General features: G+C 43.9%; 1 protein-coding gene across 1 annotated transcript; it reads left to right on the plus strand.

The window, feature by feature from the left end:
- The first annotated feature begins 5,304 nt into the window (after positions 1-5,304).
- Positions 5,305-15,963, plus strand: hnrnpub (heterogeneous nuclear ribonucleoprotein Ub). Its single transcript, XM_080832274.1, has 14 exons — positions 5,305-5,935; positions 7,151-7,265; positions 8,969-9,042; positions 9,994-10,133; positions 10,375-10,474; positions 10,856-10,968; positions 11,667-11,930; positions 12,095-12,214; positions 12,542-12,670; positions 13,114-13,282; positions 13,429-13,704; positions 13,970-14,259; positions 14,798-14,941; positions 15,111-15,963. The coding sequence occupies exons 1-14, from the start codon at positions 5,455-5,457 to the stop codon at positions 15,159-15,161; spliced, it is 2,466 nt and encodes an 821-aa protein (XP_080688400.1). The 5' UTR covers positions 5,305-5,454; the 3' UTR covers positions 15,162-15,963.
- The last annotated feature ends 414 nt before the right edge of the window (positions 15,964-16,377 follow it).

Below are 16,377 nucleotides of genomic sequence, written 5' to 3' on the forward strand. Positions count from 1 at the left end.
AGCCATTTGTGACATCTTTTTTCCTGTCACCCCTCATCCCTAACTTTACAATGTCAACTCATCAAAAAACGCATACAATCCCTAAATGTCCTCTCTCTCTCTCTCTCTCTCTCTCCCTACCCCTCTCCCAGTCCTTTTAGTGCACCGTCCTTCTCTCACCAAATCACTTCCCCTCCGCTCATTACTCCATCTCCCCCACTGTCTTTCCCCTGCCCTCTAATATGCCTCTTTTGTTTTCCAGCCCAGCAAGAGCTCGTCCACCTGGCAGCTTGGAGACATCAGACTGATGGCACTCTGCCGTCCCCAACACAGATTTCATCAGAGCCCTAATAAAGCTAATACCCATGCATAAGGTCTCAGTGGCCGTGCGGCGGTAGCTGCTTGTACAAACAAATGGAGCTTGGGTAAAGGCTCCTGTCTTGTGTCATCTGCTCTGACCAGCATCATGTGTGTCGCCGCATGACAGTGATCACTTCACTGAGCACATACCTCTCGCAGAGACACACAAGCCTACTGGTCCAACCCAAAAGAGCTCGTATGAACCATCTCTGGTTTCATTTTTATTTATTGCTCCCCTCTCCAGAGAGGGAATAATATTTCCCCACTCATATATTACAAGAATATTGATTGCGTTTTTCGTTTCTTCATTTTATCTGTTTCTCTTTTTTTAAAGAAGCTTTTTAAGATAGACATAAATCTCACTGTACTTTTCTCCATTAGTCCTGTCTGGGTTATGTTTCCCTGTCAGACTTACTCTGCCCTGATCGGTGACTGTGAATCAGTGGTCTGACAGACACATATGCACAGCGGCACGTGCTGGGGTGTATTTCAAAACACCCGTAAAATGATCCCTCAAGTAGCATGACGTGATGCGTGGCACAAGGGTCAGTCTCCCCTCACATTTGACCAGAGATAATGGCTTTCCCCTGTGGCAAAGGCACTACAATTCTGTCTTCCGCTGTCATTGCACAGAGGGTCTGTTCTAAAAACAGCAGTCCCTGTCGTGTTCAATAAACACTTGTGCTCTGTTCATCTGAATGGGCTGAACAGACCTTGATGCAATACTCCAGGTTTCTATGGTGATGAATAACTGTAAATGGTGCAGTAGGCATCAAGTCATCATAAGAAAAACAGTGGGGAAAATTTGAAAACCACAAGCTGAAATAGCATTGCAGTGCAGGGCAAATCACGTTATTGTCAGGCATATCTATTTGCATTAAGTGTAACAAGCAGTCAATTAACACAAGAGGCATTAGTACTTCCTTGTCAAAAACTTCACCTATCATGGGTTTTATCTATTTATCTACTGGTATCTGTAACTCCTGGCAAACTCTGGTGAACTGTATATGCTCTAAGAGTAGAGTAGGGTGATAAATATGGGTCAACGATTTCAACCTTTGTCAGTGACAGTAATTAAGGCTTCAGTACTTTCAATTTAAGGCCACTTTATGTAATAAAAACTGACAGGTTTTCAGCTTGTGGTACCTGGTGGCGATGCAGAGAGGCTCCATTGCTTCGGAGAGCTGACCCAGACCACTGAGCCTCCAGAAAAGGCTGCCCCTCTGTACTCGCATCCTTCCCCTGACCGCTGGACTTCAGTGCGGGCTTGGCAGGGCTGGAGTGTGGACTGGAGGTCCTGGGAAGGGTGTTAAGGCCTGGGGCTCGTTTCGGGGGGCGAGGGGAGGAGAGGAAGGGAGGAGAATCACGGGCCCAGATGGCCTGCTCCTGGGTGAGGATTGTGTGCAAAGCCTTCTGCTTCAGCTGCCTCAGGTTGGTGGCACAGACGTCACAGTGGCCATCACTCTCGTACCAGGCCTCAATGGCACAGTGAGGCGCTACACTGGCCCCTTCAGGGTCCTACATTCCAGACATAAAAGTGATATTAGTTTTTTCTGTTTGTTAATTTAAAAATTGTTATTTTCTTTTTGTATTTATATGTTTTAATGACATGAATAATCTTTAAGCAGAAAGACTTCAGTCAGACGCAGCGAAGCAACAGAAACTATTTAGGGCATAGAGTTTTTCTAGTTCATGGTTAAGAAATATCATTTTTTTCTCAAAGCTATTTGCAAACTACTGGCATTTGTTCTTCCCAGCCTAACGAGGGCTAGGCGAATGACTCCTGTCCTAGCTGCCGGAGATACAGATCGATCGAAACTCATTTTCAGAGAGAAAAAAAAGGGGAAAGAAACCACACGCGTCCAGATATCTGTAATAGATCTATGAGGCATGACATATGGACTCCTGAGGCTTCTCTGAAGGGGCCGAGTGTAAGGAATTATAAAAACGTTTTTTTTTTTTTCGATTGAGTGCCATCAAAGAGCTTATTACCTTGTGCAAATGCATAGCAGTAGATAAGATACTAAAATACTTGGTTAAGAACGATGAATGAGTAGACTTGGCTCAGCCTACCTTGTTATGGATGAGTAGTTTTAGAGCCTGTCTCCTCAATACATGTAAACGTGAGACACAGGTGTCGCACAAAACATGATCATAATCCAGGGACTTTTTGCTTCTTGACTCGGGAGACTTTGTGCTGTAACCAGTGGAAACGGTGACAGAGCAAGTCGGCTCGGTGATCCCAAGAGGGAATGATGCCACCAGAGAGCCCAACGAGGAGAAACCAGATCGCAGGGATGAAGCGCCGTGAGTGTCACTTGTGGAACCAGCACCTTCAGGGGAGGGACGCTCAGTGTAATCAGTCTCCGGGGATGCTTGGCACCGTTTCCCGCGAGACAGTCCGCCTGGCTGGTCATCTGTTAGCTGTGAAAAGTAATCATACCCCATTTTTCATATTCAGCCCGAGAATTTAAATGCACCATGCTTTAATCACTCTTTACGCACAAATCAGATACCCAATGAATCGTCATGCAGTAGCCTAATGGACCCAAATATGACTGACTTCATCTGAATTAGAAGATAAAAATCAATACAATATTAATATTTAATCATACGAACCACATATCTTCGGCCGCGGGTAATCTGAGACGGTCCGATCTTATCCTCAAAAGGAGAGGTCATCGCAACACAAATATGTAAGGCACCAATTAAATTATATACTCTCTACAGTAAACACAAATCCATTCTGTTTCCCTCTTTAGACGAGTAAATGCAGGTTTGGAAAATCCAATAACGGCGTTTCCTGGTGGAAACTTAAATTCACTTCATGATATAAACGTTACATCCATCTTTTGATAGTCCGTCATAATATTGAACTCTTCATATGCGTCGTGGCGAGCGCGTAATTCAGGAGGTGCGTCTGGAGACCGCACGCGCAAATCCAGAACTAGTGTCCGTAGCTTTGGATCTGTCAAACCGCCACAAAACGTGAGCCAATAATTCTCTCCATAGCCTTCTTAATCTTGAAATCCTGGTGTTCTATATGGAGCCGTCCAAAGTTAGGGGGAAAACTCGCTGTTTGAAAGGTCTTGAAACGGAGCTCAGTATTTTAGATGGTTCACGCCTCTCAGCACTCTTCTGAGAAATAACATCTCAAACGTAGTCATAACCCATGTAGGCTATTGCAGGGCTCGGCATCATGGTCTATTCTTCTCTTATGATTCACGAGTTATTGAACATCTAAGTTCAGTTGATGAAGGGCGCCACCTAACGATTGATTAAATATCTGTGGTCACAGATTTAGTAGCTAATTTCAATTCAATGGTCGAACTTCCCCTCGACGACTTCTCCCGCTGGATGTGACGACCACCACTCTGGTCACCGGCAGCTCCATGGTCCGAGATGTCCACACCCCCCCTTCAACAAGCGGCCCCTGCAAGGTCCACTGCCTCCCCGGAGCCAGGCGTGTTCCAATCGCTGATGGAAGTGGAACTATCCCTCCCCACCCCCACCACTCTGAACGTAGTCTCTCTACCTGGTCTACCTAGAGAAACCCTCGGCCAACCGCACCCACCGCCACTGCTTTGCCGTACACCTTCTCTACCCAATACCCTATGCTAGCCTTTATATACAATATACATTATCGCCTCCACCGAAATGTTTCTCTGTCCCTACATCCCTTTCCCCTGTAACAGTAACCCTATTGGCACAGTAATCTGGTCTTGTCTGTATCATGTATTTACCACCAGATGTATGTATACATATGTCCAGTGACCAAATGCTGGCTGTGTATTGCCCCTGTAGCTTCCTTTCCTCTTCTGCCACACAACCCTTCCCCTTCCCCCCGTCCCACCTTCCTGTCTCCACCCGCCGACCTCAAGCAGATGGGTCCCCCCTTATGTGCCGTGGTTCTGCTTAAGGTTTCTTCCTGCCTAACAGGGAGTTTTTCCTTGCCCCTGTTGCCGTTGTGCATGCACTAAGGGGGTTCAGGCTCTGGGCTCTGTTAAGCGCCGAGAGGCAATTTTATTGTTATGGCGCTATACAAATAAAATTGAATTGAATTGAATTGAATTGAATTGAATTGAATTGAACTTACTTTCATATGAAATGAAACTCTTCATGGATTCCACTGATAATAGTCTGAAAGCAAATGAATAGTCCAAATGGTGTGTTCAGAAAGTAAGGCGTATGTGATAAATACGGTGAGAAAGTTTGTACAATTGATTAAATAGCTAATTTCAATTAAATGGTCTAACTTACTTTCATACGAAATTAAACTCTTCATGGATTCCACTGATAATAGTCTGAAAGCAAATGAATAGTCCAGATGTTATGTTCAGATTAGTGAGGCGTATGTGATAAATACGGTGAGAGAGTTTGTACGCTAATATTTGTTTGATATAAGAGACGGACTTTATGATTCACAAAGTGCTCCCACTGGCATACTTCAATGCAATTGCAGTGTTTACATTTCCTTATATTTGCGCGGGCTGATTTTATCACGGTACGAGCTGTGCACCTCGCCTTTTCTGTCTTTAGGAATGATACACAGTCTACTTGGTGAGACCTTCAGTAAATAAGGTTTTGTCTGTGTGTAGCCATGAACTGTATAGTCATTGGTGCAAACTTGCTGGGTGATGATGGTTAGGGTGCCGCAGTCGTAATTCATTTGCTTACACATATTGGGAAACGTAGGCTACCTTCATCCTAATGGTATACATGAGAAAATATGTCAGAGCTCTATTAAGAAAAATTGCATTTGCCACATCGAACACTTAAATACATCACGCAGTAGATGCCAATAATGGCTGATAATTGGAGAAACATAAATTACGGTGAGTATTTTTGCGCTTCTACATGAGTAACTACGGTAATGGGCGCTAAACATAGCCCCTCCCCATACCCACAAACAGGATTGGTATATGAACACGACGCCGTATGTTGTCTCTGCCGGTTAAAGTGAGAAGTGCGCAGTTGGAGCCGTTTGGCGCAGCAGAAAATTAAGGCGGCCTTCTTTCATGTAATCAGAGTTGATCGTGCATATACCAGTTTCTAGTTTAAAGAATCAGTGTTGAATTGTATTTGGTAGTGTATTGTAAGATTCAAAACGGAAGCATGAGTTCGCTTAATGTGAAGAAGCTGAAAGTAAACGAGCTGAAAGACGAACTCAAAAAGCGTCAGCTTTCAGACAAGGGGCTGAAGGCCGAGCTAATGGACCGGCTACAGGCCGCATTGGATGAAGAGGCCCTTGCTCAAGACGCCTCCATAGAGCAGGATACTGAAGAAAACGGGGCAGATGGTGGAGACGGTGAGGAGAGTTTGCTGGAAGAAGTGAAAGAGGATGAGGACGAGGTCACATCTAAGGGCACGGAAGCCGAAGAGGAGCAAGGAGTTGAGGACGTTGTAGACGAAACAACAGCGGCTGAATGTGAGGACCTCGGTGATCAAGAAGATTTTGACATGGGTGGTGCAGAGGAGGGCGATGGCGAAGACGACGACCTCGGTGAAGAGGACGATGCGATACTAAAGGAGGACGACGAGGACGTGGATAAAATCGACGAGGAGGATGGTGAGCCGGAATCTCAGTCGGCAGAGGGTGAGTTTCCATTTAAAATGTTTGCTGTAACTCTTGGATCACGTGTTTCTGTTGCGTCTGGTTTGTATGGAGCCGGTCGATTCATGGCAGTCGAGGCTAATGTTAGTCCGCCCAATTTATGTTAACGAGTGCGTAAATGGCTTTGTTTATGATGAGCGGTGTGTCTACACTGGTAGAAGGTTGAACGGTGGAGTTTGATCCATTAGATTAATATTTGTGACTACAGAAGGTATTATCGATAGCAGTAGCGGTTGCTGATTAGCTTTAGCTATTGTTGTCGAGGTCTGCTAGCTAACGAGGTCACAGGCTAACTGACTCGTTCCTCCAGGTTCGGTCTTGCTAGTTTGTCTTTCGTATTTAATGGTGTAGTTAGCTAGCTAGCTAGCTAAGGGTAATGTAAGCGTGGCTAGTAAACACAATGGATTAATTCAGATGGTATATTTAGCTAACTAATCGATTATTTTAGCGAGTGTTCGTGTGCCCCACGAGATTAGTATCTAGCTAACGTAAGAGTTTGATAAGGGTGGTCGACGCACAGAAGATTGGCTAAGCTAGGTAATGTTAGCCAATGGAAGATGACAACGTTACTATTACATGGATGCTAACGTTAGCTAACTAGACCGATGTTGTGCCAACGCCATCCCAATTTAAGTGTGCCCTTTGTTGGTCTTCTGTATTTGGATGGTCTGCTTTAAACGTTGCGAGGTGCAAGCAATCTCAGTTTCATCACGTTTGTAATGGTGCATGTTCGAGTTTCGCTCATAATACAAGTAACCGTTAGTTTATTTTGCAGCATCTGAAAAATTAAAGTAACATTCATGTAACGTTAGCTTGCTATCCTACCGGCGGCTAAGTTAATCAGGATATGTGTGAAGTTTTTCAAAAACTATGTAAAATTAGTCATTCCTTTAGGCCTTAGTTCCCGAAAGGCATATCTTAAATTAAGTTTAATTTTTTTTTTATCAGAACCGGCCTTGTTAGCTTTCGAGCTAACTTTCATGTATTTGGTTGAACAAAGTAACCTACTTTACGTTAGTTATGCTGCCTAATCAAAGGCAATGTTATATGTGTTGAAAAATAATATCTGATCAGAGGTGGTCGACTCGTTTAACTTCAGGTTGAGTCTGAGCACTGGCTTTGTAGTCGTGTGGGCCACCCTAACGTTAGGGTCCAACACGGTGGAGCACCTCAATACTCTTTGTTTTATTTCCAAAGGGGATGCGGACAAAGACACCAATGCTGATCAGAAGAATAAGAAGGGTGTTAAGAGACGCCGAGAGGAACATGGAAGGGGCTACTTTGAATTTATTGAAGAAAGCAAATACAGCCGGTAAGGATGGGAACGATGGCCTTCGGTATCCTTGAAGCGCCACAATATATTAACGCGTTGGCACTAAGCGCCATCGCTTTAAAAAAGACATTTTGAAAAACCTTGTCTTTACTTCCATATATTCTACCTCAACAAGAGTTAAATGGAAACATGTTGGAGGCTCATCCCTGGCTTGAAATAACCCTTACCCTGTACCATTCAGAGTATGACTTGACGGACAAAAAAGCTTGCACATGTTAGATTTAAACGCAGTTGAATTCGTCAGTAATTGTCATTGTTCCTCATGCATTGTTTTTGGCAGACCTTTATGGTATGTGCATATGGTGACGCAGAACATTACCCTTCCACTCGCTCCGAGAATGACAATAGTGCGGCAGCTGGGGTTGGGAACGCAAGGGCTGGGAGGGTCTGGGAGTGTACACTGTATTACCGAGTCATGTCGTAGGGCGCATGTTTTGGGGAATTAGTCCGTGCTAGTGTGTTGATGGGGTGGGAATGGAGTAAGTGGATAGCGCATCCAGTGTTCTCTCAACTTTATATGATGTACATGTATGGTTTGTATTATAACAAAGTACTTCCTTCCAGACAGATCAGTTGTTTTGCGATTTCAAGTCATGTACATATCATTTACTGTGTTAACCTAATTTTATCTGTCATTCACTGAACTATTATATAATCTCTGGAGACTGAAGGCCTGCTAAATCAGAAGTATGGCCTGTGCTTCATTAGCTTTGATAACATTCTTTTTAAGCTGCATTGTGTTTAGAAGATACTCTCCCATTACATGTTGTATGGCCAAAAAAAGGTAAGTTAGTCAATAAATCCTTCTCTGAATTGCCCCTCATCATGAATCCATCCAATACATGCATACTTCCTTGATAATATGCTGGCAGATTTCAGGGTGTGAAATCGACACAGGCTACAGGTAGCAATCATGTGTTCTCTTGGTACGAAGTAGAACAAGTCAGTAAAAACGTGTTTGTTTTCAGGCCCGGTTAATTACGTGCCTTGGGTATTTTGCCAAAAAGTATGTGTAGCAGACCCTCTGTGCATGTTTATGTGTTGATTCAATAAACAGAACATGCTGCAGTAGAGGCCTGTCAGCTGCACACTCATAACCACCACATAGTTCACAAGTCACATTGCAGTCTCATACAGGCTGTGCATTTGTCGTATCTGACTTGGTAGAGCACTCTGCCAGTTGAGCCAATGTCCTTTTCTAGCTTCGGATGCTTCCATTTGGGCACTGACCTTTCCCGGAAAGAACGGCTTGTGGGTAGTTAAATATATCCAGAAGACCTTTAGAGAACCAGCCGGACCAGCTGGTGTCAAAGACCAACGCCCCCGAAGGATTTGAGATGCCATCTGTTTGTTTTTTGTATCATTTTTTTCTCCCTTATAGTGCATATTAAAGTGCACATTACTATGCTCTTTTTTTTAAGGTTTACAGTCTGGATCTGGTAAGCAATGGTATCATTACTGTGAGCCGTCTGCATTTCACACACTCCCATGTTTTGATGGAGATGATTCAAGCCAACATGCCCAATTTTTAAATCTTGGCCTGCCTCCCTCCTCTTTATCCTCAGCCCTGTGTGCAGCCTCCTCCCTCTGGGTGGGGTCAATCTGCCACTGCCCTCTTTCCCCTCCCAGTGACACCCCCCCCCCTTCTCATTCTGATTGGCCATTCCTATCTCCTTTTGCAGGGCCAAATCCCCCCTGCCCCCATTGGAAGAAGAGGATGAAGAGTTTGATGACACTCTCGTCTGTCTGGACACACGTAAGTGATGTGAGCATGTCGTAGGTATAAAGGGAGAAAAACAAAGTGAGACAAACGGCATAGTTCTTTGGGTGGAAGGTTCACTTCCAAGGCAGCTCAAGCATTGAAAGAATGTACCCCTTCATTGCATAATTATTCTTTCTGGATATAAGGGGTATTCTTGCAAAACTACATTCTTTAGCTGTGAAAGGCTTTTCTGTGGCTAAGGTAGCTTGTGTGTGTCTCAAACATTGGACAGCTGTTTAGAATTTAAACTTTCTTTCAGTTACCACCTATCATGATGGTGCCTGTCTATTTGTCTGTATTACAAATGGTCAATGTCTGCCATCTAACTACTTCCAATTGCATTGTCAAAAATACCTCCTCAAGCACATGGGAGGAAAAAAAGTTAACATTGCTCTAGGGCACCCATATTCTAGACTGAATGGTAAACTGTGGCTTAAATAATGTTGTCTGCCCCACCAAAGCAAATTGGTCAAAATGTGTTAATGAATTGGACCGCTAGCTAGGATTACCCTTTTTGACATGCCACAGCCTTGTGATAATGTGCTGGAGGTTTATCACCTCATGAACTGGGTGATGTGAGGACATAGTTGAGGCCCAAGGAAGCACCTGTCCATAGCAGAAGCTAAAGCTTAACAAGTGTTGTGAATCCATTTGGCAAAAGTTCTAGAAGTCCTAGTGGGAAGAAATTAGCGCAGTTAGAAGAATTTAATACTCTGCCATTTGACTGATCTGTGGTGCAACAGTCACCATTTTGAAGTACATTGATGTAGGTATTTTTGAGTGTTGTAATTTGCAACAAATCCTATTTGCTTTATAAAGTACCAGTAAACAGTCATCTTAACCATTTTATGGAAGGTAGTTGTCTTCATGTTGGTTTAGAGTGTAATGTTGACCACGCTCTTGGTGTGAGTGCTCTGAATCTCATTTCTTTTGTGCTTTATCCAGACAACTGTGACCTGCATTTCAAGGTGTCCCGGGATCGTTACAGCGCCTCCTCCCTCACCATGGAGAGCTTTGCTTACCTGTGGGCAGGTGGAAGGGCCTCCTACGGCGTGGCCAAGGGCAAGGCTGGATTTGAAATAAAGGTGACCTGAGTTGGTCAATCTATTGTCTTTGTTTTCATTTGATGCATTTTTTAACGTTCCCTGACTAGAATAGACATCACTTCCAATGTTTTGACCCATTTGACTTGGATTAATGTATCCTTGAGATTTAGATAATTGGAGATGTTGAGATGTTAGGTTTCTGGTTTCCTCCATGAAATTCTGTACTTTTGCAGAAACATACTTACTTTTTACTATGTAGTATGTGGTTTTTCTCTGTAAGGTCATTGAGAAGATCCCAGTGAAACACATCTCCAGCAAAAACCTTGATATCCATGAGGTGCAGGTGGGCTGGTCTCTGGCCAATGGCAGCCTTTTGTTGGGTGAGTAAAATTTGAAGTGGCGAAAACACCCCCTAGTGGTCATTGATGAATGACACAAAGCCGAAAAGCAGCCGAGTTCTAGGATGTTGCCAGATATGTCAGTTGCTCTGTAAGAGTTTGTTTATAGTTGATCGCCCCAATATGTGTGATCAAGGTCATCAGGCATTTAAGCAACATTTAAATCTTTTAATGTTTGAGATTGATTAGGATTGGTTCTAAATGCTACAGGAAAGAGGAAAACTACACAATGTTACTTTAACTCTGTTAAATTTAGATCAGCTTGCAACACTTCCAATGATTATTGTGCAAGCTGATCTCTTGCCAGCCATGATAATATTTTAAGGGGGGGAAATAACTGACAATCCCTATTGGTTCTCCCAGGTGAGGAAGAGCACTCTTTTGCCTACTCCGGCAAGGCCAAGAAGACCACCAACTGCGAGACTGAGGACTATGGTGAAACCTTCGATGAGAATGATGTTGTTGGTTGCTTCATCGTAAGTCCCTTTGTCTTTTCCAGCCAGTGTAGGAGATGATGAGTTGAATTTCTCTAAATGATTCTATGCCACAGATCCTAATAATTAGTAAATGTGATCAACAAATGAAGTTGTAACATCTGACTAAATTAAAGGGTGTTGCCATAGACATACAAAAGCTGTGCCTTGATCTCCTGCAGAGAAACATTTAAAGTATTTTTTTTCACCGTATTGCACTTGCATATCAATTTGCCCTGTTTGTTGAGAAGTGTAAATAAACTATTGCTTTGACGTTACAAATTAGTTGTCCTATGGAAGTACAGAGTGTAGCAACATGTTACATATGTCTGAAATGGCCAGTAGTACTGTTAAACTACCTTTGTGCTAAAAATGCTGAGACATGCTAGCTTGGTAATGAGAGGTATGTAACTAATGACTGGGCAACCATCCATTTCAAACTAGCAATGGCAGTTTTAGGGGAAATTGACAGCAAATTAATACAATTTTAGTGCAGCAACCCTGGTATAAGTACACTTTGAGGGCGAGGAGGAAATAATGCGTTTCGTGTCATAGCCACATTAGCACCTTAAATGTGCATTACCTCCTGGTCCCTGAATGCTGTGTCATCAGCTATGATATGCATATCGACTAGGTTGTTGACAAATCCTGTATGCATATTGTTAACTATTGTTTTGTTCCGCTTTTGTTTGTTATTTTAGAACTTTGATGGTGATGAAGTAGAGCTCTCCTTCTCCAAGAACGGCCAAGACCTAGGTGTGGCCTTCAAGGTCAGCAAAGAGGCTCTGGCCGGCCAGACCCTTTTCCCACACGTGATGTGTCACAACTGTGCTGTGGAATTCAACTTCGGCCAGCTGGAGACTCCCAACTTCCCCGAGCCCGAGGGGTTCCCCTTCCTACAGCAAGTGGCCCTCGACGACCGGGTCCGTGCACCCAAGGGACCAGCAAGCAAAAGCGACTGCGAGGTATCCATAGTAACCCTTTTAACACATAATTGAGCTCACATATAAACCACCTTGAGTTGCTAGTCATCTCTGTGTTTCAGACCTCATTGCATGTTGCACTGCAATGGGTCCTGAATCTGGATTGAAATGCTATATCTTAAGTGGTTTCTTCTCTTGTCGTGTAGGTGATCATGATGGTGGGCCTCCCTGGATCAGGCAAGACCGTGTGGGTGAAGAAGCACATGGAGGAAAACCCTGGCAAATACAACCTGCTGGGCACCAACACTATCCTGGAGAAGATGATGGTAAAGAATCATTAATAATTGAATTCATTGCATTTAGATATAAGGGAAGGGTGTATTGTCAAGAGTCTAGCGATATTGTGCGCATCATGATACAGGAGTAAGTATTCAAACTATGCAATACTGTAAGCAATTCTGCCACAAATCTTTGCTTGTAATCTATTCATTTAAAGTCAGTACAGTGTTTTTGATATTTTCTTATGCCCACATAAGTGTCTCTGTTAAGTGAGGGGATCCTTTTTTTAAATGATGGATTTTAGTCATTTTTATGTCACTTGCAGAAAAGTGTGAAGTATCATGCAAAACAATCCTTTGTTTCCACTGGTTTAGATTGGCAGTCTGAAACGCCAGAATAAAGACGTCACAAAGCTCACAGCCATCTCCCAGCGTGCCCCGCTCTTCCTGGGTAAATTCATTGAAATCGCTGCCCGCAAGAAGAGGAATTATATCTTGGACCAGGTGAGGAGCCCCATGAGGCCCAAGGGTCGTCGCTCTAGCTCTACCTTTCAGCTTGAATTATGAGCAAAGCCTTTTTTTCTTTTTGATTAAAATGCTAATTCCCCAGAATACACGCAATCATCCATATGTACTTATTTGATGTGTCCTTTTTTTGTCATACACAATTCAGTTATGCGTCCTTTATCTGTTTTTCTGAGTGAACCACCCCATAGAAGTACAATCAGCTGTGGATATTGTCGGTAGAGAATATTGTACTCCTACAGTAAAAAACAAAATCATAATGACAGTCCTGGCTAGACAGGGTTAGGCAGACGGACAGCCAGGCTCCATTTTAGGCAGGACTGAGAATCTGTCATAATGGCTCATTAAATTCTGTTAAACCGAGCCAGTGCTGGTAGCAGTTTTGGTATCAGCTTTTGTGTAACGGTCTCCCTTTCCTCCAGACAAATGTGTCCGCCCCTGCCCAGAGGAGGAAGATGTGCCTGTTCGCAGGCTACCAGCGCAAGGCGGTAGTAGTGTGCCCCACAGACGAGACCTATAAAGAGAGGACCCAGAAGAAGGCAGAGACGGACGGCAAAGACGTGCCTGAACACGCCGTGCTCAAGATGAAGGGTAGGCCCCAGATGCGTGAAGTTCTGAGACACTGAAATTTGACTTAACTTCTCTGTCCTGGGATTGGTGGCCAAGACTTGTTTTTCATCTGTCTGTTCTGTTCCCCGCCCACCCCCTACTTCCTTTCCCTCCCTTTCCCATTTTAGGACTGTATGCCCTGCCAGAAGTGGGCGATTGCTTCACTGAGGTGACTTACGTGGAGCTGGAGAAGGAGGAGGCCACCAAGGTGCTTGAGCAGTACAAGGAGGAGAGCAAGACCACACTGCCCCCAGAGAAGAAGGCTAACCCTGGTGCCACCTCTCCCAAGAAGGGGGGCCAGCCACGCAACCGGACAGGGAAGAACCGCGGAGGTGGCGCACCCGGAGGCCAACGCGGTGGCGGTGGCAGAGGCGGATTCCAGAACCGAGGCAACTTCCGAGGAAGTGAGTTTGTGTGTATATAGTGTTGGTCTAGATATAGGCCTGGCAACATGAAATGGCCAATGTTTTGTTTTCAGAATCATGCTTGAACACTCATTAAGATAAACCTGGTGCTGTTTTTGCATTCTGACCTGTTGCACTATATGCTTCCTAACTATCCTTTACTTTAGATCCACCATATTTTCCACAATGTCCTGATTGAACCATGCTGATGCCTTCAAGCTGCATGATGGTCAAATACTAACTGCTCGCTTGTTTGCCTGAGCAGTGCCAGGACCTCGTGGTGGTGGCGGCTACTCTCGCCCACCTAGAGGCTTCCTGCCACCCCCAGTCTTCCGTGGGGGCTTCAACAACCGTGGTAACTTCAACCGGAGTGGTGGTGGTGGCGGCGGTGGTGGTATGTCCAATCGTGGTGGCGGAGGACCCATAAGGAACAAAATGGGAGGCAACAGGGGCAGGCCCATTCATCATGGCGGCCCAATGAACCGAGGAGGCGGTGGAGGTGGCAGCATGAGCCGGGGGGGAGGCGGACCCAACAGAGGAGGAAACTACAACCAGGTAAGGACAAAGGGTGTGGAAGGAGTGAAAGAATTCTGAATTTCTAAAAAGTACCGATTTGATAGATTGTAGGTATTCAAGCAGTGTCACACAAAATGCTTAAATGTACAGATCGATGGATCAAGTTATGTGTACACAGATCTGTTTGACTGAACTGTTAAAGGCCTAGTGTCCAGAGCCACTGATTCCACCATGTTCCTGCTAAATCCATGAGGGCTTAGGGCTGCCCACTGACAAATAGTCACGTGCATAAAGACATTTTTGAGCCCTTTATGCACACTTGAGGGAATTACATAGTTCATTGGGCTGTGACGTGAAACACAGGGTTACCAGTCGAAGCCCGGAATCCTTAAAAAAAGAAAATAACTGCCATACCATTTTGAGCTGTTGCACCCTCTTGCACTCACCAGGTGATGTCAATTAAGTCTAAGGGTGCAGTGATTAGGCCTTTGGGGATAGTAGGATTTATGTAGTAGCTATGAAAATGCATACTCTTGATAAGCCATTATCTTTAATTTTCTTCTGCTTGTGCACAAAGTTCCGGGGAAGGGGAGGCAACCATCATCAGCATCAACATCAACACCAGCCTCAGCATCAGCATCAGCCTCGTGGCAACAAGAATGGCGGCGGCAACTTTGGCATGAACAAAGCCCAGGCCTTCAACCAGAGCTGGCAGCAAGGGGTAAGTTTGTGTTGGGAACAACTTTACATTGGGAAAGGGAGCCATGGGCCCCAGAAGCGCCTAAAACATTTTGGGGGATTTTTTTCTCAACTTCATGCTGAGCCACCTGTTGATGAAAATGTGTGTGTCTCCCCCTATTAATCTCCTCCTGCCTGCTTGTGTGTTTTAGTTTTGGAATCAGAAGCCATGGAGCCAGCAGTACCAGCCTGGATATTACTGAGGGCTTTCTCTGTTGGACTGGTTGCTTCAGTGGAAGCCTACCCACTCACCCATGGAGATTCCCTCCTTGCTCTTCATCTCTCCATTTATTCCTTTTTCTTTATATCCCCCTTTTCCTTTCATTTTATAAGTCGGCTTTTAAATTCAGTAGAACCCATAAACAAAGGAGGGAAACGCATTCCACAACTGTCAGGAGGAGAGTTCGGGCTTCTCTCTCCCTCCATTTCTTCTCCCCTTTATCCCTCTCTCCCTCCAGAGCAGAATGGTTTCACCTTTCCGTTTTATTTTTGTACATTTTATTGGGATGTTTTTGCTTTTGTTATTTTGTTTTAAAAGAAAACCCCACCCCTTTTATCCAATGAGTCATCCGGTCCCACAATGTTCACTATGGGTATTTTGTGGGGGTTGGGGGTGGGTAATGCTTTGCAAGATTTTCAGGGTTGTGCATTTTATGCTGTACTGTCATTTTTATGAAATGTAAATTATTTTTCCCTTTTCATAGTTATCAGTATTGTCTGCGTAAACCCCTTATTTTTGAAACACTTAAAATCCCCCTGAAGTTAAGCCCCCTTTTTTTAAGTGCATGTTGCTGTTGTGAGTAAATTTAATTGGTAGTGAATCAGCAGTTTGCCCATGTAACAGATGAGGGTGTGCCCTGCAGAACTAGATTGCTCCTTTTGTGTGCGAGTGTTTTTGAGATATTTGTTAAAAAACAAAACAAAAATATAATAATGTCAATCCTGTTCTAGTTAAACTTCATAGGTTTACAATAAACGGGTTATTTGCTTTTTTACAAACTTGAATGGCTGGTGACTGATTTGATTATCTCTCTTTAACCAATAAACTTCAAAGGTGCTAGTGAGCCTTTGAAGGAAAGCTATACCGGTCCCACTCTTACCTAAATGGGACCTGCCAACAATTTGTCTTCCCATTTTAAAACTACCAAGAGGGAAGACGCAACCAAATCAACCAGCTTTGATCAAAGAGTGCATAGAAGAAACGGGAGAAATTAGTTTATATGAATAGTGCTTGATGCAAGTGGCACATTACTTTTAACACAGATCATGTGAGACATCCTACTGACGGTGATTGAAATTAAACTATTTTCTATGTCATTTCTCAGGAGTCGTAAATTGTACATCTCGATTTCATTTAGAGCTCGGGTTTGATATTTAAAGGAAAATGTATGAGCATTGTTTTCACATTCATAATCTGAT

Source organism: Sprattus sprattus, assembly GCF_963457725.1.
Source record: "Sprattus sprattus genome assembly, chromosome: 2".
In the NCBI taxonomy this organism is placed as follows: Eukaryota; Metazoa; Chordata; class Actinopteri; order Clupeiformes; family Clupeidae; genus Sprattus; species Sprattus sprattus.